Source organism: Bubalus bubalis, chromosome 2 (genome assembly GCF_019923935.1).
Source record: "Bubalus bubalis isolate 160015118507 breed Murrah chromosome 2, NDDB_SH_1, whole genome shotgun sequence".
Taxonomy (NCBI): domain Eukaryota; kingdom Metazoa; phylum Chordata; class Mammalia; order Artiodactyla; family Bovidae; genus Bubalus; species Bubalus bubalis.
In genome coordinates, this window is record NC_059158.1 from 185,903,520 (window position 1) to 185,930,812 (window position 27,293).

At 55.6% G+C, this 27,293-nt stretch overlaps 1 protein-coding gene across 3 annotated transcripts in view; it reads right to left on the bottom strand.

Annotated features, from left to right (window-relative positions):
* Window positions 1–4,493: 4,493 nt before the first annotated feature.
* Window positions 4,494–27,293, bottom strand: part of PAX7 (paired box 7) — a 106,888-nt gene continuing 84,088 nt past the window's right edge. For all 3 annotated transcript variants that reach the window (XM_044938198.2, XM_006054284.4, XM_006054286.4), the window contains exons 8-9: window positions 15,247–15,493; window positions 4,494–8,428 (exon numbers count right to left, since the gene is read on the bottom strand). In XM_044938198.2, coding sequence (XP_044794133.1) covers window positions 8,313–8,428; window positions 15,247–15,493 — 363 coding nt within the window. In that variant the 3' untranslated portion in view covers window positions 4,494–8,312. The remainder of the gene's footprint in view (window positions 8,429–15,246; window positions 15,494–27,293) is intronic.

Below are 27,293 nucleotides of genomic sequence, written 5' to 3' on the forward strand. Positions count from 1 at the left end.
CCTTCCCTGCCCTGAGATGGACAGAATGGACTTCCCTAACTCTTAGCTTTGGGCTTGCCCATGAAACTTGCCGTGGCCAATAGGTTGTTAGTAGATCTGATCGGAAAGAAGCTTGAAATGGGATTCCCCCTCCAAATGCCCTTAGAACTCTGGTGATCTGTAATCATGGCCCAGAATCTCTTTTCTTCATGGTCCTCCCAGAAAAATTATTGTCAGACTTGCAGCCTGAAGTCCAGCTGCCCATCTGTTTTACTTTTCTATCGCTGCATAAAAAATTACTGACTTAAGACAACTCATTAGTTATCTGACGGTTTCTGTAGATGAGAAGTCTGGGCACAGCATAGCTGGGTCTCCTCTGCCGAGGATCTCGCCAGGCTGAAGTCAAGGTATTTGCAAGGGCTGTGATCTCATCTGAAGGCTTGATGGGGAAGAATCTGTTCAGGGTGTTGGCAGAATTCAGCCCCTTCTACAGGACTGAAGTCTCCTCTTTCTTGTTGCCTGTCAGTCAAGGGTCCCTCACAGCTCCTAGAGGGTGACCTCACACCCTAGCAATGGCCCTCTTGTAAGACAGCAGCTCGCTTCTTTTTTTTTTAAGCAACTTTTTATTGTGCGTTGAGATATAGCTGATTAACAATGTTGTGATAGCTTCAGGGGAACAGCAAAGGGACTCAGTCACATATATCCATGTATCCATTCTCCCCCAAACTCCCCTCCCATCCGGGCTGCCACAACATTGAGAGCAGGCTTCTTTAAATGCAGCAGGGACTTCACTGAAGTCTGCTTGATGAAGTCTTCTGTAATGTAATGTAATCACGTAAGTGGCCATCCCATCATCTGTGCCAGATAACATGGCCATACCAAGATAGTGACCATCTCCTCGTCTTCACAGATCCTGCCCACCTTCAATGGCAGGGGACCATACAGGACATATACGCCCAGAGGTAGGAGTCTTAGTGAACTTCAAAGAGTTCTGCCTGCCGCACCGTCCATGCCTAAATTAGTCAAACCACCATTAAGCCACCAAACTGTGAGGGTGAGAATGAATGCTTATTGGAAGCCGCTGGATTTTGAGACAGCCTATTCCACTGGCTGTCTGATTACTGTGGCGATGGCTGGCTGATACACTTCAAGAAGCATTGCCCTCCCAGTTCATACAGTGCCCTATTCCCATTTGGGGGAGGCAGTTTGCTATGATGGGCAGGGTACTGGGACCAGCGAGGTCTGGGTTTGAACCTCTGCTCCTCTCCCTCCTGGCTGGGGGCCCATTTCCTTATCCAAATAGTGGGATCTGCCACGCCCACCTCACTGGGATGTCGGGAAGGTTAACTACAACGTGGATGAGGACCACCTGGCACGGAGGACGCTCCACACATGCTCGCGTTGCATCTCTCTAAAGCTCGTGCTTCTAGCCACCATTTGCGTATCTTCAGAGGGTGGATGTGACGTGCATTCTGGGAGGGGCCGCTGCTCTGCTGACCCCTGGATGGCGTCTCACACCAGCGGGGAGCTGACCTGCAGGGCTCTCTGACCTCGAATGGGCTGTTTGAGCCGGATTGTGGAAGACAGTCCTCCTTGGTTTCTGTGGAGTAGAGACCCTGGATATCCACCCTCAGACAAGACCCCGCCTCCATCTCTCCAGCACATTAAATTTTTAAGTTAATTTAAAAGTGTGACACAGAAGCCTTTTGGAGAGTTTGGTCTTCTCCACTGACCAGCAGTGTAAGCTTGGGCCAGTGACTTCAACTCTCTGACCCTTGGTTTCTTCCCCTAACATTGAGGGTGAGAGTCCAACCTTACAAAGCTGTTACGATGGTGATGTGACAAAATCTGTGTGCCGGGGCCCATCACCGGAGCTCTGCAGATGGAGTTCCCGTTCCCGTAGAGACTCTGTCTGTCCTTTATTGCTACTCCCTGGCCTTCCCGGCGTCTTAGAGAAGAGCACAGAGCGGGTGCTTAAGGAGACGTTTGCTTTTCACCTTCTCATCCCTCATTTAATCCTCATGTAAACCCCCTGCAGCAGATGTTGTGGTCAGTAGGGTTTTTCCCAACAGTTCCACCTCTCACCTCCCAGACACAGGATGGATTACGCTTCCCTGCTCCCTTTTAAGTTCGCTGTGGCCATCGCACTTGCTCTGGTCTATGAAGGGTGCAGAGACGTGACCTAAGTCCCTCGGGTGGAAGCTTTAGGAGACGGTGTGTGATTCACCACCTCTCTCCTTCTGGTACCAGTGACCAGTAACACTCAAGACAACGTCCATTCTCTATCAGGCTGACTATGACGAGTCTTGAACATGAATATGAACAAGGAAAAATGTAAACCTTTGCTGTTTTAAGCCCCCGAGATTTGGGTGGTTGCTACCGCCTTCTAGCCTTGTTATAGTGTGACAGATTTTATCTCCACCTGAAGGATGACGGGAGTAGCTTGGCTACAGTCACCCAGAGGGCACGTTGAACCAAGGGTGGAGCTTCACCTGAGACAGCACATTTGATTCATTCCAGGGGAGAGAGTGGAGGTGTCCGGAGGCCTGAATGTACTCTCCTGATGTCTCTTGCAAGTGAGTCCCTGCTCCCTGCCCCGGATATTTACATGATCAGGAGCAGGAGGGATTCTCTATGCAGAGTAAGTCAGTGCCAGCCTGGGGAGTGGATGGGATGGAGTTGTGGAAGCTGCATTCTTGGGAGGACTAGATATTCTAGACTTAACTTTGCAACAGACGGGATTGTACTCAGAAACAAACAAACAAAGGTTGTGGAGTGGGACCCCAGAAGGCTCCCTAAGAGGGGTTCTCTGGGAGCCCCCAGGGGCAGGCTTGGGTCTGGGGCAACTTGGCATCGTACACTTAACATCTAGCCCTTTGTGTTGCTCCCCGAGCACTGCTGATGGACAGCTCCTAGACGCCTGGCCACTCTCCAGGCTGCTTTGAGACCAGCCTGTGGCTCAGTTTATTGTCGTGGTAACCTGGAAGATCTTTAGATATCATCGAGTCTGCTTTTTAAAACATATATGGAAATAGGGTCTTACAGGGAGAGAAAACTGTCTCAGGACCCACAATGAGTCATATGCAGAGGTCAATGCAGAGCCTGACTAGCTCTTGACTCTCCCCTACATCTTCCTGATTCACTGAAGGACAGCTGCTCAGTTGGGGTGGCAGGTAGCCAGGGAGATAGACCTGGGTGAACTGTGGCTGGGAGCCCTGATTCTGCCATAAGCTGCCCGGATCCCTTAGGGGGCTGATATAGAGCTCATCGCACTGTAGGGATTCTATGTAGAGCAGGGTGCCTGGCAGCCTTCCGGCTGCTCTGACCTTGGGAAGAGAGCTTGGCTGGATTGGGTGGACTCAGATTCCTCCTTTGTGCACATGTTCCCAATCCTTCATGTACATTATCTCCCCAAACTCCTCCAACTCGCCACCTCCCTGTTCAGATGATCCACGTAAACCAGTGCCCTGGAATGACACGGGTGGCCTGGTCTAGAGCCAGAGGGACGCATGTGGAGTAGATGGTGTCAGTCCTTGCCCAGAGCCCCTTTGACCTGGCTGGCGCACCCGTCCCGACTGATGTGAGTCGCTGCTGAGGGCTCACCGCCACTCCTTTCTCTGGAGAACTGCCCTCAGCCCCCGGGGCCACGTTAACCAGAGGTGCTTGGCCACACAAACCCTTTACCCACCCATCCCATCCCGTCCCCAGGCACAGCCAGCAGCCAGTGAATGACTGATCTGTGCAGCAAAAATCCCCTGATCTCAAGGTGAGGCTGACTCCATTCTCTGATTCTCAGTCAGTCCAAAGCTCTCTGCCGGACCAGGTTAGGACTAGACCTCAGGTAAAACCTCCTCTTTGCCCAGCTCCTTCCCCTGCCCCATTCTTCTCCTTTGACTCCCTTATGCAGGGCTCCCCAACTGCCTGGATCTAATGGCTGATGATCTGAGGTGCAGCTTATATAATAATAACAGAAATAAAGTGCACAACCAATGTGATATGTTTGAATCGTCCTGAAACCATCGCCCCTGCCTCAGTCCCCCATGGAAAAATCGCCTTCCACGAAATCAGTCTCTGGTGCCAAAATGGTTGGGGACCACTGCCCTCAAGGATTTCTCTTGAAGGCTCTCCAATAATTCAACTGCCCCCAACTCTCTCATATCAGGCTCTGCTTGAAAGACAATAAGTAAACTTGTGAGCTCTCTGCCACCTTGCAAATTCTGTACATTGATACAAGGAGAGACCACAGAGGGTTCTATGTTTAGTGGCAGGAAAATCCTGGTGAAGAGAACTGAGGTTTCACCAGAGAGATGCGTCCACTAAACAAACATTGATGAGGTTTTTGCTACGTGTCCAGCATCTGCTTAGCACTAACCTGGTGGGGCGCAAGAGAAATGGAGCTCCTACCCCTCAACACACACTCTCTAGATTAGGTCAAAGGTCTTCTTGACTGCCCCTCGGTCCCTTTTAAGGGCAGTCGCACGTGGAGATCAATTGAGTACACTGAACCCTGGAGATGCTTTTAATTTCTTTTTAATGTATATGTAACAGTTACGCCTGAGTTACAGAGGAAGCGCTTACAAGCAGGTAGTTAAAGCAAATGCCAGTTTCTCTTTCTAGTCTACTACTCCATATAGCTGAATAAATTATGGTGCGATTATACTTAAACACACGCCTTCGCACCCACGCGGACACCCCACTCACACTCTCATGCACACACACTCACTCCCACATGGAGGAAAATGGCTGTGAGTCAAACACGGAAGCAACCAAGTTGCCGTTACTAGGAAGAAGGAATGATCTAGAGTGCTATGCAGATAGTTCCCGGGTTGGGATTGGCCTTATCGATACGCAGATGTCTCTGACAATTGAAGATGGCGGCTGGAGGACCCCCATTTGGCCTCGGCTGTGGTGCCTCTGCGGGAGGGGAAGGAGAAGGTCAGTCGGCCTCAAAAAGCATCCAGCAGTGCGGGGCACGTTGGGGGGCCTGAGGAGACTATCAACCCGAGAGAGGCCCCAGAGTGTCGTGTCTTTTTTGGGCCATCGTGGGGTTTCCCAGAGTCCTGGATCCTCATCTCTGAACGCACTGCCCGCTCCAGGTCCAACAACACAGGATTTCGGTGGAGTGATCAGAGTCATGAATCTGCCTTGTTCTCAGGCCACCACCAGATGGAAAATCTGACCTTCTCGTTTTCCTTCTGGGCAAACCTCTCTCTCGATTATTCTCTCCTTCTCTTTCATCCTCCCCACCAACATCTCTCTCCTCCTTCACGTTCCTCTGGCAAAAGAACGGCAAATGTAAATCAAGGAAAACATACGAGTAAAAAATAAAACATAGCTTGGTTCTTACACATCACTTTTTTTTTTTTCATAGCAAGAGAGAAAGACCAAGTGAAAAACAAAGCAATAAAAATGAAAAAACCCAGCAGAGCCCGGAATGTATAATTTGAAACACACGATATGCAGATATATCCCTACAGATGGTCCCTGGCGCTAGCACGACACGCACTGTGGGGGTTTTCGGTCCTTTTTTTTTTTTTTTTAGTATTTATATATATATTTATAAAACTTCCTATAAACGAACAGCACATCACCACGTTTCCAACTAATGTACAAGGAGTCCAGAAGAGGGGCCCCCATAGGTAGGACCAACAGCTACTTGTGAGAAGTTGGAGGAAGCATGTTTTATTTCGCGATGGACTCTATTTACAGGGCTGGAGCGGGATCGTTCCTGGGCCAGCCTTGCCACTGGGATTCAGACCTTCTTTCTCAGCCTGTGGTCAACCCTCAAGAGTTGGAACCTTTTATAATTCTCATCCAGTATCATCTTGCTGGTGAAGCTGCAAGCTGCCAACACCAGACGGAATTTTACAGACTGAGTTGGTTAGGTACATCAATACACTAGGTTTTAGGAAAAAACCTGTTAGGGTCAGGGCTTCTTTCTGAGAAGGGTGGGGCCCCTGGGGGAGTAAGTCCCACTTTCTACCAAGATGGTCGCTTGGGAGAACTCCAAAGAAGATGGACGTAAGGAGAAGTCATTTGGTTTACACCCGTTTTGCCATCGGAGGCAGATATTTGGGATTGGTCCTAGCATTGGAATGTCACTTCCGGGGGTGGGGGGCCCTGGGTGGTTTTGAGGTGACCAGCCTGAGATCCCTGCTGCTCCCGGAAAACCCAGGGTATAAGGAGATGCAGCGGAGGGCTGAGACCGGCTTCCAGAGGGAAAGACTGACCATTCAAGGAATGTGGATGAAGACTGTAGTCCAGCTTAAGGAAGAACTGCTTCCTGGCTGTGAGAGCTACAAAAGCACGGCCGGGCCACCCACGGGCAGCACGCATCCTTCCCTCTGTCCAGAGCTTGAAGAGCCCAGCGTCTCCTGCCTTGGGTGCTCCCATTGAACTTCGGCTCACCCTGATGGGCCGCACGTGTCTGGGTGTCCACTGCTACCAAAGAGTGTTTGTCCCCAGTTAGTCATAGGCTCCTCGAAAACCAGAGACACAGGCCGCCTTGGTCGTGGTGCAGGACAGGCCTGAGATGCTGAGTCTGAAGACGGCAAGTAGGTGAGAGCGTTTGTCACAGAGGTGATGTCCATGCAGGGAACTGTCCTAGTATCTTGCTAATCCAGTTCCCCAGAAAGGAGGAGCTCAGGTTGATTCCCAAAGCGGCAGCCTTTCCCTCTGGGAATGTCCTGTGAGCTAAGGGCGACGTGTGAGTTGAGCAAAGAGGTGGTGCCAGGTGCCCAGCAGGGGCCAAGCAATTTGGTCCGGTCTATGCAGATTCAGCGCTGTCTCCCGTCTCAAGTGCCTTTGACCCAGCAGGACTTGATGCAGGTGATCCACGTGTAGATTATGATGATGGAGATGAAGATGAATATAATTTTGATCAAGGGTAAAGGGAAGAGTTACAACGGAGGCCGTAGTCAGGGGCCTGAGCCACTCCCCAAAGGTCTCAACATGTAAAGAGAAGGCAGTTGGGGAGAGCCACTGGAGTGGCCCTGGAAGATGACCTTGCCCTCTTCTCCAGAACCTTTGGTGCCCCTCTCTGCCCAGGGGCCGTGGCTCAAAGACTGACCACATCTCCACGCCCAGGTCTGCTGGATCAGAAGACAAAGCCATCTCAGCTGAGAACGGGTCAACACTGAAAGATGCCAGTCTGGGTGGGACAGGGACATGCCCCTCCTGCCCCCCAAATGCCAAGGGGACTCTGTGGTCTTGTCTGTGGGGCAAGCAGTCCCTGATGGTCCAAGAACCATTTTCTAGAGCAGATGGAGGCGCCCTTCCTAGAGGGCAGGGCATTCAGGGGATGGGCCCAGGTCTCTGAAGGAGGCTTTGTGAGAAATCGATGCTCCATGGGGTGTGGACTTGAAGGCAGACCGCTGAAGCCTTTGGCAACAAAGGTTTGCCGCCCACAAGCAGAGCAACCCGTTATGAAACCCTCCTCTGAGCCTGCCTCATCGCTCACGTGTTGTCAAGACTTGGTCTCCTCCCCCTGCCATCTGATTCAGCAAATGAGGAAACTGGAGGCTCTGGGTGCTCCCCAGACCCCACCCAAGGTGGGCAAGGTTGGAACCAGGGCTTCAGTGTTAGAGCCTAAAGCTGCTTCCGAATACCCGGCCTGGGTCCTGGTACCCTGGACCAGCCCACTGCCAACAAGCCCCACCCATGTGGCCCTGCCCCCTTGGCTAAGCTTCTTCCTGGTCCTCCCAGTCCCCTTGCTTGGGCTAGATTTCCCCCCTCCACCCAGCAGAGGTGTGTGGAGAAGTCCTGAAGATCTCAGAATTCGTGGGTGATTCCTGGAAGCAGCCCAGGGCCAAGGGCCCCCCTCCTTTGCTAAGGAGGACGAGCTGTGGTTCAGGCCCTGAGCCAGAGACCCACCAGGAGGGCTGGCTCCTGGCACTGCCACCGAGATCAGCCCCGTGGGCTCCATGTCTGACCAGGGGACCCACTGGCACTGGGGTCAAAGGGCTCCTGGACCTCATCCCAGACAGCGTTCTCCTTTGGTTGCCCCAGGTGCTCTGTTCAGGGTGAGCTGTGGTCTCTGGGTCTGAGATGACAGAGGCCATGTCAGAATTTGGCTGGGGCAAGACGGCAGGTTACCAGAGACCCTCCAGTGGGGAGAGTGAAGAGGCAGGCTCCACAGGGGTCACTCCAGGTCCCTAACCACAGAGGAACAGTGGGCAGGCTGCCTGTCTCCAGAGGGCTGGCCACAGGAAGGGAATGGGCTCCCTCCCTGGCCTCCAGGGACCCCAGGGCGATGGAGGGACTGAGGATGGGAGGCTCAGGGATCAGTAAGGGTTAGGCTGGGACTCAGGCTGGGGCAAGTCGCCCCAGGGGCCCTAGTAAGCTTGGCCAGTTTCCACAGGCAGGAGTCCCAGCACAGCCGAGTGCTCCCCGAGCTTCATGCGACGCTGTGTGGACAGGCTCACATTTTTGGCCAGGTAATCAACAGCAGCTGGGGAAAAAAAGAGAGACTCCTAGAAATTGACATTCTTTTTGCCTGTTAATTCAATCTGTTCTACATCTATTCATCCACCCATCCATCCATTTATCAATTCATCCATCCGTCCTTCTCTGCATCTACCCATCTCTTCTTCCATCTGTCCATCCACAACCATATCTTTATCCATCTATCTGTTGTCCATCCATTCATCATCAATCTGCCCATCCACTTTTTATCTGTTTATCCACCTGTTCATCCATCCACCCACCTATCCATCAGGTTCTTCATAAGACTCTTTCTCTCACTTCCTTTCCAATCATTCAGCAAATATTTTCTTACCACATTGTTTACCCAACTCCCCTATGGGCTCTGTAGGAAAGTACCTAGGGTATCCCATTGTCTAGCGAAGAACTGTCCCTTTCCCCAGCACGCCTCTACCCATCCCTGTTCTGAGGTGCATCCAGCGAGTCCCCTGGTATCCAGGCAGTAGTCGGGGCAAGGTCCTTCTGCCTTTTCTGGACCCTAAGCCCAGCTCATGGCTGAGGCAGAGCAAGACCTCACACTCAAAAATGAAGGGAGCTTTTGCCAGGGAGCTGAGGGGTCCCTGCAGGAGGAAGGGCCAGGAGCCTATAATGCAGGGAAATGAGACCTGCAGCCTTGCCAGTTCTGGTCACCCAGAGAGGGATGAGAGTCTGAGGGCGTATATTCACGTGTGTGTGAACAGTGGGAACAAGACTCTCCATGATGGAGTGATGGACACGAGCAATACTTGCCCTTGTATGTGTGCACAGATGTGGGTGAGTTGTGTGCACCTGCGTGAGGTGAATGGTGGGAACACAGGCAGCTGCACAGGTACGTCCCACCTCAGCCAGGCTCACGCATCAGGTGTGTGCAGGTAGGCCCACTTGAGTTCTGGGCTGACTCTCCTCATTGTGCCTGCCTGGGGCTGCAGCAGAAACCATCCTGGACCAGATGATTTGTCTGGCATGTGACCGAGGCCCCTTGAGGCACAGAAAGGCTGCCTCCCAAGCCAGAATTTTCAGCTCCAGCCGATCCTACCTTCTGGGACCCCTCCGATCTGGAGGTGAGAGGAAGCTGGACAGAGGGCTCTCCCTTCACTGTCCCGTGCCCACTGAGGGGCCCGGTAACACTCTCCATGCCTTCCCAGAGTTGGGGGGGCCCCTGCCTAGGGTGGGTGGGTGGAGCCGGGAGGTGACGGCGTGGCCAGAGGGCAAATAGGGAGCTGAGATGGGCTGTATCAGTAACTGAGCTCCAGGAGGCCGTACTGCCTAGGGGCTCAAATGCCCTACGTTCAAACTCTTCACCTGCCAATGCTCAGTGTGTGATCTGGGGACATACCATCTGCCCTTTCCAAGCCTCAGTTCCCTTGTAAGGTGATAAGAGCACCTGGGTTGGAGGGTTATTGTGATTAGATGAGAAAATGCATATGCAGCGGTCAGTCAGCACCACGCCTGGTGCACAGGGAGTTGGATGGATGAGGGCTCCTAGGGCTGGGGCGCAGCAAGCAGGCATGCCCTTTGATGGGGAAAAGAAGGAAAGGGACGGTGAACTGGGAGACTCGGGCTCCTAACTACCTCCTGCTCACGTGGCTTTGGGCAAAACACTCTGTCTCTCCAGCCCCGCTTCCTTGTCTGTAAAATGGGGAGGACAAATTCCAGCCTCCTCAAGGGCTGTTTTAAGGACCAAATGAGACAATGAGGTTTAAGATGCCTGGCAAAGGGGGCTCCGGGCATGGCTCCCTGGATTCCTAAAGGATACACGCATGCCCTGGGCCTTACTGGAGGCCTGGACTCCACGTCCCTCAGCTTCCCACGCTGAGCCCCCAGGGGCTGCCTCTAAGGTTACTCAGCCTCCAGGCTCCTAGCTGGGGGGGCAGAGTGGTGGTGGCCCACCTCACCCTTGTCCAGGGTCCAGCCCTTACTCTGGGGGAGGGTGAGAAAACCTCCCATCTCTGGTCTCAGGGGGACCCAGCAGCTGTGACCACACCGTCTCTACTAGTGGGGTCTGTCTTATCTGGGTTCAGGGTCTCGCCCAAAAGGAGGCCACGTTGTCAGAGTGGTAACAGGAAGTAGGGGCAGGAAAGAGCTGACGTTTCCCCAGAGCTGACTCTATGCCAGTCCCACTCTAAGCACTTTGCATGCATCATCTCACTTAATTCCCCCAATACCTCTGTGAGGCTGGGATTATCACCATCCCCATTTCATGGATGACAAACTGAGGCCCTGCCCTGAGGGGTTGCATAACTTGAAAGATCCCAGCGTTCCTAAACTGTGGGGCCATAATTCAAATGCAGGCAGTCTGATGCTAGCTGCTAACCACCCCTGCCAGCTCCACCTCCTGCAGAATCATCCCTGGTCCCCACACAGCACTTGAGAATGGATGGAACTCCCTACAACCCGAAGCCTGGAATGGCCCCATTCTCTATTCCAGGCAAGGTAAGGGACTTGTCTAAGGGCCAGCTCTTCCTGCAGGAGTGGCAGAAAGGTCTGGCTTTGAATAACAATGATGGGAACTGCTAAGTGCCAGGCAGACAATATCTCATCTAATTCTTTCAACTGCCCCATGCTTTAGGCTACAGTTGTTCCCATTTTACAGATGTGGAGACTGAGGTTCAGGAAGAGCCACCGGCCCAGAGGCACATATGAGCTGGAGGTGCCTGAATTTACTCTGCTTGTGCCTCTGGTCACTCTGTCTCTTCCTCTTTAGTCTCTCCCTGTCACCAGCCATGGCCCTGCACGCTGTAGGGACTTCCCCAGGCCCTGTTGTCAAGACGACCAAGGAAACACCTAGAAACACCAAACTTTACTGACGACTCAGCCAGCTTCAAGGGCCCCCGTCATCCCTCAGAGCCTGCCTCTCCCTGGGGTGGGGCCGGGGTCCAGCGAGGGCAGGGCTGCGACTTTTCTCATTACAGCCTGTCAGTGGCCCTTCCTGCCCCTCTGTCTCTCCGAGCCTCCCCTCCTCTGCCTCGTGCCCGAGCCTGGGCTCTCAACGTCTCAAATTAGATTAATCAGGAGTTGGCAGGAGAGGTGGTGGCGATGCCAACCAGTAAACAAATCTCAGCCGTCAGCGTCTCGTCAGCCAGCGGCCCCAGAGGAGGACCCTTCTAGACACAAATTCTTATTAGACTTGTCAGATCTATTAAAATTCTTTTCACACTTCTGCGTTCTATCAGCCCCATCATTAGTACGGCCCTGGCCTCTGGGAACACCAGGGCCATATTAATCTGCCGTGCGCCCTGTCCCTGCCCCCCTACCCCCACCCCATTTAGGGATGGGGAGAGACAGACGGATGGATGGATGGCGGCAGGGAGCGGGGGGGAGGGTGTGACGGTGTCCCTGGGAAGATGAGAGGACCAAGGCGAGGTGGTGGACTCTCCTGCTTTAGGGTTTGGTCCACCTGACCCAGGCACACTCAAAAGTGATGCTCTCCATGGTCAAAGGGGTGGCCCTGTGCGCCTGGACAGATACTGTTTGGTGGTCCCAGCCAAACTCCCTGGGATCCCCTTTCCTCATCTGCCCAGAGGGAATAACCCAGGACCCTGCACCGGGTGGCGGTGGGGATGGGGTGCCAGACCCACAGCAGATGCTCAAGAAATGATCACTTCTCCTTCCTTTGCAGACTTGTGTGTTGTAAAGTGATACCCTGGAGCCATTATAGACACAGAGTAGTGAATACTCACAGAGAAATAAATCTCTGTCCATGCACAGATGAGTGTGAACTTGTGAACAGGACTCCACACCAAGGCTAGTGTGCATCATTCCTCAACATCTTGCACAAGTTTGTGGTTTGACTCAAAGAGAACTAGGTTTGAAGTTAGGAGACTCCACTTTCTGTGGGACCATGGGGAAAGTTCCCAGCCTTTCTGAGCCTTAGCTTTTGCATCTGTAACCTGAGGACAAATAACCTGGGCTTTTTGAGGATTACACGAAATGAAGAACATGCATTTCCCCCAGTGCTCAGTGGGCTAACTCATGCACAGGACAGGTGTGGGCAGACGGCAGGTGGCCCTGGGCATACACAGCATGGCTTAGAGCATGAGGCTGTCACACATGGACTATGGTGAATTCAGCGGCCCGTGGACGGGGGGAGGTGGTCAGTGGGAATCCCACGTGTGTCCCTGGGCTGTCCCAGGATGTCACAGCCAAGGGGGATGGTACCATAGGAAAACATCAAGACAATGGAATCGAATCCCTGGGCCCCCATTTCACAGATGGCAAAACTGAGGCTCAGAGAGGCCGGTAACTTGCCCACATCAGGGTGGTGGAGGGACAGACTCTCCCTCAGTCCTCTCCTAGTGTGCCCTGGGAGCCTCTGTGGGCTGGGTGGAGGAGAGTGGGGTCCGAGCTGGGGTACCCCTGGGGAAGGGCTGGAGGAGGTGGCCCAGGAGGAGCTCTGAGCAGCCCCTGGCGGAGCCAAGGGAGGCAGGGTGGGGCTGGAGGGGGATGACTGGGGGGCGGAGCTGGAGGTCGGAAGGGTGAAGGGGTGTGGGGGGTGAGGAGCGGGCAGGGAGGAAACCCCGGCCAGCTCTTCCCCAGCGAAGGGGAACAAAACTCCCTTCTCGCCCCCTGGGGCCCTTTCCCTTTTTGATCCCCCCTCCCTCATGGCCCCCATGCTGACTTTGGGGTTAATTTTATTTCCGAGTTGGACAGGCGCCCCTGGAGGCGGGCACGGGCTCCGGGTGTGACTAACGCCCGCCCCGGGCCGGGGCTGTGGCTGCCGCTGGAGCCACGCTGAACTCTTTATCAAGAGCATGTGTGGCCTGCTCCGTGCTCGGGAACGCAGGCCGGGGCACGGGGTCACCCTGGCCCCTCTGCAGACACCGCCCTGCCTGCGTGCACACCCAGCTCTCAGACTCACAGGCACACACACACACTCACACAGACACAATTATACACACCTCATGAGTTCACACCCAGATGCACACCTGGATACCAGTACACACAGCCACACCTGTACCCACACTCAAGCATACCCATACCTGTAAGTACACGGACTCCAAATACACATGCTCATTCCAGCATACGCACATGGCAAACGCATGTATACACATGTACACACAGCCAAACATGGTCCATATTTACACACATGCACGCATACTCTCCACACAGTGCAGCAGGTCAAACACACAGGCACCCACACACACACTGAGCCACATGAACACGCCTGAATGCACATTTCTACACACATGCATATGTTATGGCCACATATACTCACATGACCAAATGTGTACACGTGTTCACATAGAAACCCACGTGCACACAATATGCTCATTTACACTCACACATGTAAATCATTGTGTGCACAGATACACTGTGTCACTCCCACATCCACGGATCCACATATATACGCGTGCTCACCTAGACACAGAATGTGTGCACTAACACGGGTGTGCCAACACACACACACACACACCCCGCAAGGTACTCCTGACACGCTCACTCGCGCTCACCTAGACACATGTACGTGAACACACGCACCCAGAGGGAGGAGGCCATGAACACAGCGGGGAGGTGAGGCCGGCACAGCTGGCCCGCATTTAGCCGTGGAGGCCAGGCTGTGCGGGGGGTGGGGGCGGGGGTGAGGTCAGGAAGCAGAGGTCAGGGGCCAGGCGGGACTGCGCAGGGGCAGAGAGGGCCCTGGGCCGGGAGGTCACACCCTGCTGCCACACGCCCTTCTGATGAGTTTGACACCAGCAGGTGATGCCCCTGCCGGGGGCCGGGTGGGGGCTGCGTGACCTCAGCACCCCCACCCCGGCCGTCGGGACTGGCTCCGCGGCCGCCCTGTCCACCTGGCAGCTGGAGGCGGTGGCCCAGTCTGAGGGCCTGCCGTCTCTGCTCCAGACCAGGGGCCAGGAGCGTGGCACTAGGGGTGGGCACCAGAGACCACCTCACGGTCTGTGGAGACCAAAGCTGGGGTGGGCTGGGGGAGAGAACTCGAGACACGGCTCTGCCCTGGGGGGCAGGGGGAGAAGGAGAAAGGGGCACGGTCTGTCCCCTGGCTCCCCAGCGCTCGGCATGTGCCTGGCGCAAGCGGGGAGCTGCAGGTCACCTTCCGATCTGATTTCCTCTTAGATTTAAAACCTGTAATTTGCTTTAATTTAGTGGTTGGGAAGATCCCTTGGAGAAGGCAATGCCTACCCACTCCAGTAGTCCTGCCTGGAGAATTCCACGGACAGACGAGCCTGGTGGCCCCGTCCCCGAGGCTCCAAGACCCGGACACGACTCAGCGGCCATCACTGCCACATTCACAGCCACTGAGAAATTTTTCAAAATATTTGGAACAACTTGAGTGTGCAAATCTACTTCCTCCAGTTGTAAATTTCATGAAACAGAGGCAGATCTCATAGTTCCAGTGAAAACTTAGTAACTGAAGGAAAATGGTCTGGATTTCAAAAACAGTCTATGAAAAAAAGAATGTGAAAAAGTCTCCGTCATCATGACATGTGGATCACGTATCGGAATGATCATCTTTTTTAGATATACCGGGTCACCTAAGAAATGTTAGTAAAAGTCATTCCTCTTGTAAAAGGGGACTAGGAGGAAATTTTAAATGATACCGGTGGCTCGTATTATGTTCCCACGGGACAGCCAGGCTCCAAGACAAGAGGAGCGTGCGTGCAGGGGTCCCCCTGTATCATGTCAGGACGGCAGTTCTGCCTTTCTGGACCTCAGTTTCCTCACCTGTGAAATGGGCACCCCCACCCAACACCCCCTCGCAGTTCTCTACAAGTAAGTGGGAGGTCCTTGTGGGGGGGGCGGTGCCGGGACAGGGAGGGGAGGAGGGCGCCTGGGGCGCCAGGCACTCACTCTGGCCATACTGGCCGTACTGGTAGCCAGCCACGGGGTCCACGCTGTAGCCGGTGGTGCTGTAGGTGGGCGGGCAGTACGACTGCGAGGTGGGCAGGCTGTCTCCCGGCTTGATGGGGTCCGCCCGCTGGCTGCAGCTGGCCGAGATGGAGGTGGCGGAGTCCAGGCCGCCGTGCAGCGGCGAGATGGAGAAGTCGGCCTGGGGCTGCGGCGGCACCGCGCTGGGGTTGCTCAGAATGCTCATCACCTGCGGGGAGAGAGCGTCAGGGCGGGGCGGGCGGGTGGGCGTGCGGGGGCCCCCGCAGGGGCAAGCAGGGAGCTGCGGGGAGAGAGCGTCAGGGCGGGGCGGGCGGGGCCCCCGCAGAGGCAAGCAGAGCGCAGGGGCGATGCCGGGCTGGCCTTGAAAGGCCTTCGCCAGACTGTCTTCCTTGAAGGTCCTGCAGCCTTGTGAAGATGGTTAGGGGTTTGTCTGGTTACATCCCGGCCCCGGAGCGTCCCTGCACTGAGAGCTTTGGGGGCAGGGCAGGCCCAGTTCCCCTCTCTGTTCCCGGGCCCTGAGGGGCACCTTGTGCCTGTCTGAATGAATGAATACACATGTGCATGAATGAATGAATGGACCAGCTAATTATGTCTCTTCCATCGGACAGGGAGCTCCCCCAGGAACTGGGTCTCCCCATCAGCCTGGGACGCCCCCATCTTCCAACACAACAGTTCAAGGCTCTGGATCTGTCAGCGTCACCCCCAGTCCCGTGCTACGCCCACTACACTCTCGACTTGGAACTTCTGCCCCTACACGGCTGGTGCTTCCAAGTGCTTCACAGATGTCTGTGACCATCACCCCCTTCCCCGCTTGGCACGGTTTGGCAGACAGGAAGTCACTATCGGTGATGGCAAGCCCAGTTCTCGAGGTAAGGCTCGTCTCTAGAAACTCAGCTGAAAGAACCCGGTGTGGGTTCATTGGGGTGCTCACTTATTCATTCAACAAACACAGACGGATGATGACTATGGCTCCAAGCCTCAGGCCAGGCCCCGGGTCTTCAGAGAGGAAGAGCCCTGGTTCCTGACCTCGGCCCAGGGAGAGGGTCTGGGCCTGGGGGGGTGTAAGTACTGTCAGACCATCGGATCTGGAGTGACGAGGGGCATGACAGAGGGGGCTGCGGGTGCCCGCAGGAGGGCACTCGGGCATCCCGGGGTCCAGCTCTTGGAGAGAGGGTAGTAAAGGCAGCAGGGGAGGGGAGGGGAGGGGCCAGGGTGACCTGGCCAATCCAGAGAGGAGGGGAGGGGAGGGAGAAGCAGTTCTTGTGGACCTGACCTGCCGGGGGACCCTGGTGACCTCCTGGCAAGGCCACCCTTTATGGGAGGGAGACCCCAGGCCCAGGCGAGGTCCGCCTTGCTGACAGCCTGCCCTGCACGGAGCCAAAGGGGTACACTGGCACCCATGCTGGGCACACAGCGTGCTCTCTGATGAGCCCACCCGCCCCCTGGGGAGAAAGCAGACTTTGCACATTGGAGCGATGAGCTTTTGGCCTACTGGACACCTTGTGAAAACTTTCACCTTCCCGGGTCTGACTCATCCCTGCTCCAGGCAGGAGGCACCGATGTGGAATCCTCAGGCCAGGGCCAGATCCTGAGCTCCTCCACATGCTAACCTTTAATCCGTACGACCACCTCTATCCTCAGAGCGGGGCCGGCAGGCCGGGACGGGCTCTGCATGCGGGACGTGCTCAGGCATCAGCGGCCCCAGGTCCTCTGATCCTCCTTCTCTTTCCCTCCTCTTAGCAACGGACTCGGTGTGAGTCTGCCAGTGCAGAGCCCTCCAGAGACGTGTGGGGCGGAGTCATGACGCCCATTTCTCAGATGAAGAAACTGAGGCCCACCCAGAGCTGTGTCTTCCCCAAATCTCACAGCGGGTGTGCCAGGGCTTGACCCCTCTAGCCTGATGATGTCAAGTCTGACTCTCAAGGATGGGTTTTAGACACGTGACCATGATAGAGGTTCTCACTCCAGATGGGGGTTCCCTGGGGGTGTGGGGTGGGATCCCAGGCCCGCGGGGGGCCTGGCTCCTCAAGAATACCACGAGCACAGCCTCCCCTAACTCTTCCCGCATTGCACCCAGCGTGCGCCTCTCAGCCTTTCTCTCAACCCCTCAGTCCTTTCCTCATCCCACCCCCAGAGCTGAAGTCAAGGGCACCAGGCCTACTGGGGCTGGACTTTGTCCCCACCACAGCTGGTGAGGTTTGGGTGGGACTTTGCAGGGTGTCAGCCCAATGAGATGGCAGAAACACAGGTGGAGCTGGGGTTGTTCTCTCCTGACTGTTGCGGTGGGGTCCTGCGCCTGAGGAGTTTGCTGGGTGTGTGTGTTTGGTGTGTCTGCGGGGCCGGGGGCACTCAGGAGGCTGACACTGCCCTGGGGTTAAGGAGACCTGATTCTCTTCTAGGCTGCCTGTCAGTTTCCCAGTCTAGACCTTCCTTCCACCCAAATTAAGAAAATCAGCCTCCCTCCCATTGTCTACCCCATACAAACACTAACACTGCTCCTCCTTCAAGGAGCCCTGGCCCCAAGAACAAACTTAGAGGCTCAGGGAAAACACACAGGTCCCATTTCTCTTTCTTTGAAAGGATCGTTGTGGGGTGGGAAGCCTCTCATGAGGGTTTGTCAGTTCTGATGAGCCTCTGGTATAATCCTTCTCTTTACATATCACCAAGATGCCAGGCCCAGCAAGGATGGGATGGAGGAGACAAGTGGGGAGGTATTTGGGGAGAGAAGAAGGATGCTTTGGAGGACAGGCTGGAAGGTGTGCATAGATCCATACTCATCCTGCAAGGCAACAGCCGCCCAACAAATCTGACTACGTTGCTCAAGAATTATCCGTGGCTCTTTGGAACCTCCCAGATGAACAGGGCAAAGCTTCGTGGAACTGGACCTCCACTTGCCTGTCCCAAATCCCCCCTCCTTCCTACCTTGCACCTTCTGTCCCAGCTGTCCCAAACCGCATAGTGTTTCCTGAAGACATCCTTCCTTCCTTCATTCACTTATTCGTTCATAAGACACTTCACAGAGCGGTACTATATGCCAGGCTAGAGACAGGGCTCAGCTGTGAGCTCTCTGAGGGCAGAATGGAATTGTGTTTCATCCATCACTGCAGCCCCAGTGGCTACACTGTACCTCCTGCAAACTATAAGCTCAGAAAATCCTGTCAAATACATGCATGTTCACTTAACAAATATTTATTGAGCACCTAATATGTGCCAGACACTACATCAGGCATTGAAATACAGGAATGAAGAGTAACAGCTCCATGACCTCCAGGAGCTGCCAGTCAGTCAACTGCAGGAAGATGAAAACAAATAATATAATTTCCAATACTGATAAGTGCTATGGAAGAAAAAATACGTGGAGTAGTCAGGGAAGACCTCACTAGCAAGACCAGAAAGAATCAGCCAGGGGAAGACAGAACAGAGAGTTGTCCAGGCAGAAGAGCCAGCAAGTGCAAAGGCTGGAACACGCCTAGCAGGTCTGAGACACAGCAAGAAGGTTGATGCTAACCTTCCTGGAATGCTCTGTGAGAAGGGGCTCGTGTGGTGCCCAGTGGCTTGGGGGGCTTGGACCCTGCGCCATTAACAGACAGCTCAGAATCTGCTCAGGCCCAGGGAGCTTTCCCTGTACTGGGATTTGTTTTGTGGGATTTGCCCTGCAACATCAAATCAGGTCCACATCTGGGCTGGGTGTGAATGGGGGGTGTGCAGCATCTGCTCGCTCTATTCCAGGGTGCCCGGAAGTCTGGGGATCAGAGGGCTTTGCCTGCATCCAGCCTCCTGTCTCAAGGCATGCATGAGTGCTTCCAAGCTGATGGGGTCAGACCCCTCTAAAGAGAGGTGGAGCATGGAATGACTTCTCCGGCAAATGAGCTGTTTTACCCCCATTCTACAGATGGGGAAATCAAGGCACAGGGACGTGAAAAGGAGTGCCTGAGACTGCACCGCCAGGACGTGGCAGACTGGGACTTGAACCCGTGTCTCCCCACCCCTCGCTGTGATCCCTCCCCACAGCAAGCTGAGCCAGACAGCATGGGGAGAGAGGCCCATGGCAGCCCCGCAGGGCAGAGCTCCACAGGCCTACACGGCCCTCGCCAGCCTCGGGCGGCTAACAGACCCCCACGGGTCCCCCTTCACCCAGGGAAGCAGGAAGCGTTGGCCCACAGTTAGGGGCCCAGCCAGAGGTCTGGGGCCTGCAAACTTTTGAACTTGAGGAAGTCCTGATCTGATGCGGTAATCACCCCCCTCAAGAATGCTATGGCCTCTCCCCCAGTGGGTTTTACCTTTTTCCCAGTGACCTTGCTTTCACTAATGTATTACTTCTTGGTACCTTACCGTTACTAACTCAAAATCAATACCGACCTCCACATCTGTAAGGTTTTATCTGAAGGCCGATCTCTGGGCTGTCCGTCAGGCTGAGTGACAGCCGTCCCTTCCTCCCCCCCATCTGCCCCCCCCCCCACCACCCCCGGCCCCTTGGTCTCCCTCTGCTCTAAATCAGTCCCAGCCTCCACCGGACTAAATCAATGAGGGGCCGGCCTCACCTCCCCACACCCCCACCTTCCGCCCGCTGGGGAGAGGCTTGTAGGTTTTGGGGGGTGGGGGCCACGGGAACCCAGCAGCAGTCCCCCTTCCACATCCTTTGCTCACCGCCCCCTCCCCGGGGACCTGCCGGCACTCCCCTACTTTAAAAGAAGGGGATGGGAAAATGTAATTAATTCCCTCCGTTCCTGAGCTGGCCCTGAGGGCCTGGGACCGGGGAGGCTGAGCTGTGAGATCTGCACCCTCTGTGATAACCGAACGTGGCTTTGGGAGTGAGGCTGCAATTAGAAGGGCGATCACCATCGTGGGCGCTCCATGGCCCAGCTCAGGGTGGGCGAGTGGGGGCCGTGGTGGGATGCAGGCGGGCAGGGAGGGGCAGGGGCCGAGATGCGTCTGGGCAGGACGGCGGACCTCGAGGTGAGACTGACGCCAAGGACCACAGGACCAGCAACCAGGCGGTAGGTCGAGAGCCCCATCTCCTCCACGCCAGGAGACCCTGAGGCCCGAGGCCCTGGCCGACAGCAGTTTCACCAAGGGCACTCGGCCAATCAGGGCTCTGAGGGGTCTCCCTGCAGCACTGGGAGGCCAGGACGTCTGCATGAGCATCCACGCTCTGCCGCTGACTAGTTCTGACCCTGGGCAATTTCTGTAACCTTCTGTACCTCCGTTTTCTCATCTGTATAATGGGAGTGATAATAACCGTCGCTACCCATAGGGTTATTGGAAGGATTAAATGAGTAAACTCACATAGGATGCTTCAGCCAGTGCCTGGCACGTTACTGATTCTTGGTAAATGCAAGCTTTCCCCTACCTCTCCTTCTCCCCCCAACTTCCAACTGGATTACGTGCGCTAAGGCTTGAGAGAGGGCAGATCCAGGAACTCCTCGCTGTCAGGGACCCTGTCTTTTGCCTCTCTTCTGCCCCATGGTGCCTGGCAGCCAGCGGGTGCTTTCTGAATGAAGTGCCACTCTGCTTGCACTCTGGAAAGGGGCAAGATGGGCCTTTCTTGCCCAAAGAAAGGCCACACCCGCTCCGGGGGATGGTCTGGGTGGGGGAGGGCAGTTCATGGCCTGCCTTGGTCCCCGAGGGTCCTTGAACCTGCTCACTTGTAGAGAGTGACGGCGAATCTTGAAGTCCCAGCGGAGAACTAGCAAGGCCCAGAACTCACGTACCTGCACAACACACACACCGTTCACAGGGACACACACCTGAATCCCAGAAGGTGAGGCAGCTCAGAATGCTTCTCCAGATTGCCAAAAAGCCTTTCATCTAAAGCCCAATAAACCGGCTTGATAAACCTCGCGTATGCCCTTCTCCCTTTCTTATTCATCAATGCACTTGCACACAGCATGCACGCACGTAGATGCACCCAGATACACAGAGGAAAGCCAGGAGGCACCGTGGAGACGGGCCATGGCTTCAGAGGTGGGGAAACTGAGGCTCAGACACTCAGGCAGAATGTCGCAGCCAACGAGGGGCAGGGTGGCCAGGCCCAGGACCCCCAACACTCACTCCTTTTGACCCCAGGCTCCAGTGTGGCCCCAAAATGACCAGCTATCTTGGCACACGGAACACTTTTGTCTCCAAGTCTCAGAGCTGACTAGACCTCTGCCTGGCCCACCCTCCTACTAACTCATCCCTCTGACTTCCACAGGAGCTGGGAGCGGCGTGTTTGGGGGGCAGCCTTTCCCTCTGGTCGAGCAGAGAAGATGAGGGCACAGCTTGCCGGGGAAGCAAAGCAATTTCTGTCTCTTGGGGCCCAAAACTGCCCCAGCTTGGGGCTGAGGTGGGGAAGCCTGGCTCATGACCTGCCCTGGTCCCGCAGGGCCCTGAGTCCATCCCCGTGACCTGCTAAACCCCACAGGGGCAGGTTAAAGGCTGGGGAGCAGGCACAGGGTGGCCCCACAAGGGTTTGTCTGCTGAGACAGCTGATTCTCCACCTTGGCCGCCCAGTGCAAACACCTGCAGAGTCTTCTAAAACACTGATGCCAGCACCCCATCCCTTAGAGCTGCGGTCCCCAACCTCTTTGGCACCAGGGACCAGTTCCATGGAAGACAATTTTCCCACAGACCAGGAAGGGGGGTGGTTTCAGGATGATTCAAGCGCATTTACATTCATTGTGCACTTTATTTCTAAACCAGTGCCTCCACTGACCTGACAGGAAATACCGGTCCACAGCCCAGAGACTGGGGACCCCTGCCTCAGAGACGCTGAATGTTGACCCAAGGGTCTGGGAATCGAGATTTTTAAAAGCTCGTTCCCCAGCTGATTCTAAGGCTGCCAAGTTTGAGAATCACACTCTCAGATCATCGCTATTACTGCTACACACACAATATGACCACACATCCACACTCACATGGGTGAAATCACGGGCTCGCACACAAAACACACTCAGACACTCACACTGAGATAAGCACAGCATTACACAGACGGACCAACATGGACACACGGAGAAGGACCCACGCGAACAGCTGCCTGCCCCCATGCCATCCACACACTGCACAGATGCGCACGGGCAACAGACCTGAACACATTCGCACACGGCAGCCTCTGAACCGCCAGCTCACTAGGGCCAGCTTCCGTGCCACATTCACCCCCGCCCCTGCCCCCCGACAGACGCGCAGACACGCATCACAGATGCACCCCGCCCATCCGGCCACCCGTCCCCAGCTCCATGCTGGGATTAGTGCAAGCGAGAAATCACCCACCCAGGCAGCCGTCCCCCACCGCTCCCCCCTCTCTGGAGCTCAGTTCTCGGCTAAGAGGATCGGGGCCCCTCCCCGCTCCCTGCCCCCTGTGGACAGCGGTAATGGGCTTCGGGTGCTGACTTTGAGCTTCCTAACAAGATTTCCTGCAGGTCTCCCTGTCCCTACCCACCTTTCGTTTCCTTCCATCTCTGCTTTATGGCCCTAGCCCGCCACCCTCTCCACCAGGCACAACTCACACAGCAGTCCCCCTGCCCCCACCCGGGAGAGCTGGTACCCTGGCAGGCGCCCCTGCCCTGCCTGACTCCGGTGCCCCTCTCAGTTGCCCCACCCAGCCCTCCAGCGAGGCCACTCTTTTGCACAAGCACAGAACGCTACAGTTCCCAAAGCCATCTCCCTGTAAGCCTCAGAACTATTCTATGAAACTATTAACCCCATTTCTCAGATGAGGAAACAGAGGCTCAGGAGGCTCTCAACCAGAATAACCTAGGGGATGAGTGACAGCCCTGGGGCAGGAACACCTGACCCCTGACTTCTGGTCCAGCACTCCAGCCCTGCACTGGCTGTGGGTGTCGTTCACCAGAGATGCTTCTGGGTTCTTCTTAACTCTAAGTGTGTGTTACACTGGCCCTCGTGGGGATGCCGCGTGTTTGAGGGCAGTGTGGGAATGCACACGTGTGTGTTCATGCAAAGGTACAGTGTGTAGGTACACTTGAATTTCGTATGTGTGTCTGTGAGTCCGCGGGCACATATATGTGGGTGTCGTGTGTGCGTGTGTGCGCGCTGTGCATGCACACATGTGTCCCCATGACAGTGCGTGCAGGCGTGAGTTCTGTGTGTGTGTGTGAGCTCATGTGAGTGTCGTGTGAGAGTACTTGCGTGCACGTGTGTGAGCACCACGAGTGAGTCTCACATGTGAATGCTGCTGTGGATACTGCCCGCGTGTCTGGGCACACGTCCAGCCTGCCCCCACAGGTGACCTCTCTGAGCGCGCACGCTGGGGTCTGGAGGCCTCAGAGGCTCCCAGGGTGCTCAGGAGAACGCCGGGCCATGGACTGCCACCTCTGGCCCCGCCCCCAGAGCCCACCGGCTTCTCTGCCCCTCCGTGGGGGTAGCTCAACATACGTGAAAGTCGCTCAGTCCTGTCCGACCCTTTGCGACCCCATGGACTGTCCATGGGATTCTCCAGGCCAGAATACTGGAGTGGGTAGTCTATTCCTTCTCCAGGGGATCTTCCCGACACAGGGATAGAACCGGGGTGTCCCGCATTGCAGGCGGATTCTTTACCAACTGAGCTATCAGGGAAGTCCAGTTCAACAGAGAGGACCCGAAAAGACTTCAGGAGTCAGGCTCTGTTTGATTGGAGAGGAAAGCAGGGAGGGTAATTTCTGCAGAGCGAGGACTCAGCCAAGACCTCCTGTAAGAGCCTCCTGCTGTGTGGAGGGGGACACGCGGATGGGGAAGCCAAAAAAGTGCCTCTCTGAGTGAGGACTTTCAGCCCGACTGGGGTCCCCCTCTCTGCCCTGGCTGCACAGCGACCTTGACCCTGGGTCGACCAAGAGGTACTAGAGGCACGATGACTGTCCTATTCCCACTGCCCATTGCATGGCAGGTGTCCAGCCAGGGCTTATGCGTGTGTGTCTGTGAGTCCGTGGGCACACTGTGTGTGTGAGTGCCGTGTATGTGCACGCGTGTACATGTGAGGGAGCGTGTGCGGGTATGAGTTCTGTGCATGTGCCTGTGAGCTCGTGTGAGTGCCGTGTGAGAGTCCTGTGTGTGCAAATGTGTGTGAGCATGAATTCACAGCTGTGAATGTGTGAGTGACTTTTCTGTTTATCCCCAGCACAAGGCCTGGCATAGACTGGATGGATGAAAAGAAAGGGAACCTCCCTCCCCTCCCCTCAGCTCTGTGGGTGTCAGGGCCCCCTCTTCACCTCAAGGGGTCCTGCAGGCTTAGCTAAAGGCTGTCTAGAAAATGGGGGGTACACATACAAAGTGGGTGGGGTGCACAGAATGCCTTCCAAGAAGCTAAGGTGCTCTCTCTCTCACACACATTTCCAATGTTTGGTCAATAAGATGTCACACTGTATCTCTGGAAACATCTAAAAATACCGCTGGGGCGGGGCCGGCTTGGGCTTCCTCCTCCCTCAGTGGACCCCGGGTTGGCCCCAGCCTGAAGGCGCTCGGTGCCAGGATGGTTGCGCGGGCCCCGTGTTCCGCGCCCCAGGCCCCGGCGGGTGCTGGAGCCGAGCGGGTGCGGAGGGTTCAGACACTGTCTCCGATGGCGCGATAATGGGGGGCCGGGATTAGCGCAAGTCCGCTCGGAGCGGCGGCGGGGCTGGAGAAGGAAGGGGCCGATCGCCGGGAAAGATATGACTATTTAAAGATAATGATTGCATAAATTTAATTAGCACACTTTCACGCGGCAAATGGCCGTTTTGTAATTAATGTATCTGGCCTTACTAAGCATGAAAGATGCCATCTCCTCCCCCTCCCCTCCCCTGCTCAGCGGCCCTAATGAAAGACAGAGAGCAAGTGACAGAAGCAGTTTGTTAGCGGCTCCAGGTGTCGGGGGCCTAATTGGCTGAGCTGGGGGGCGGGGGGCAGCCGGGAGGGCCGAGGGGGAGGGGGACGGGGCCTCCCTGACTTTGGCCGGGCGGGTTGGGAGAGGAGGTGGGGGACAGGGTGGCTTGGGCTCTCGGCGCCCCCGATGGGGTGGGGGAGCTCCCTCGCAGTAATTACCCGAGACTGGATGCAGATTGGCCATGGCAGGGAGTGAGTGGTGGCAGGGAGGCCTCGTTAGAACCTGGGCAGACAAGCTGGCACGTATCACAATGCGTTAGGGACTCGCTGCCCTGATGGCTCAGGCCCTGCTGGCCCTCTGGGAGGAGCAATGCCCTGAACGTGGAAAGAGGGAATGTAAAGAGGAGCAAACCTCAATTTTCTCTTCTACATAAAGCAACCCCTCGTGATCCAGAGGCTCAGAAGGAAACCTGATCCAACCCGTCCATCCTTAAGCACCTACTATGTGCCAAGCACCTACTATGTGCCGAGCACCTACTATGGGAGTGGGCACCTACTATGTGCCGCGCACCTACTATGGGAGCGAGCACCTACTATGTGCCGAGCACCTACTATATGCCGAGCACCTACTATGGGAGCGGGCAGCACTGCCATTCGCTCCTCAGCACAGCTGTCGAATGATGTGACTTCAGTCTTGGAAGAACTGGAATGCATTTCACCACCCACAGCACCGTGCCATGCCTATCGTGGCAGCCAGGATGCTGGCTGCGTGTGAAGCATTTGTTGAGGCCTTCTGAGAAGCAAAAGAAAGGGCCAGCCTCAAATCGTCTTGTTGTTGAGTTGCTAAGCCATATTCGACTCTTTGCGACCCCGTGGACTGTAGCCTGCCAGGCTCCTCTGTCCATGGGATTTCCCAGGCCAAAATATCGGAGTGGGTTGCCATTTCCTCCTCCAGGGGCTCTTCTGGACCCAGGGACTGGACCTGTGTCCTTGCGTTAGCAGGCAGGTTCTTTAGCACTGAGGCACCAGGGACGCCCATCAATCGTTAGGTTCAATGAAACATGGGTATTGGCTCTTCCAGGTTACAGCCAGAAACTGAGGCTCAAGGAAACTAAAAAATTCACCCAAGTCTGCACAATCGGGAAGTGGTGGCCTGGGATTTGAACTCAGAAAGTCTAACTCCAAAGTTGATTCTCTTTCTAGCATTTTCCTCCTACAGGGCCAGCTCGGTACCTTGCCCCCGCCCCAACCCCATGGTACCATTCTTTGCAGGCTGCCTAAGACGCTTGCGTGGTCCCATGGGAAGCCTCTTTGTTAGAGGGGTACAGCAGTCAATTGCAGTAATGTTCCCCAAAGTTAGAGCTCCCTGGTTTTCTTGTCGGGGGAGCAGCTGATGGGGTTGAGAGGGTGTCAGTGGCCCTAACTGACCCTTGGTGGCTGTGTGCGCCCACCTCTCTGACAACGACCCTCCGCCCGCTTCATCAGCTGCCCTCTGCCAGCCTCCGCCACCAGCCCCTGCCTGGGTTTTCTTGGAGGAGGGCAGGGCAGAGAGGCCTTGAGTCAGCCTCGTCTGGGTGGAGCAGGGCCCAGCCAGCCCTTTCCCGGACCAAATTCAATTTCGAAGCTTAATGAGTTTGCAGAGGAGCCGGGTGAGCTCACGGACGCCACTCCTTGCCGGCTGGGTGGTTCCCGGCCGGGCCACCGAGCGTGCAGCGGCCCGAGCGGGGAGAGCCCTGGGCTCCGTCGAAGAGTGGCGGGGGCACTGAGCGAGTGAAAAATGTCAGAGCAAATTGCTCTTGACAGCGTTAATATCTGCACCTCATAGCAATAATTACATGTAAATAAATAGCAAAATCACACTCAGCTGGAGGCAGCTTGGGGAGGACAGGCGCTGCAAAGGACCAGCTGGGGACCCTGGTCGCTCTGCTCCATCCTTTTCTTCCCTTCTGAGAAGAGTCTCTGCTCCCCGCCCCCCTCCAACCAGACTGCACCGCAGCACAGAGCAGAGACTGCAAGATCCTGGCCACCACGCTAAAAACGGAAGGGAAACGCAAACGTTTGTCTCCCCACGTTCTCCTCCACCTAGGGGGACAGCTGGGCCAAGCATCCTCCCAGCCTCTCTCTCCTCTCCCTCTGAACATACATTCCGTCTCCTGGTCTCTCTAGAGAGAAGCCGCTGAAATCCACATCTCTGCCCCAACCTCTCCCCTGGGCACTGCCTGCCTTCCCCCAGCCTTGAC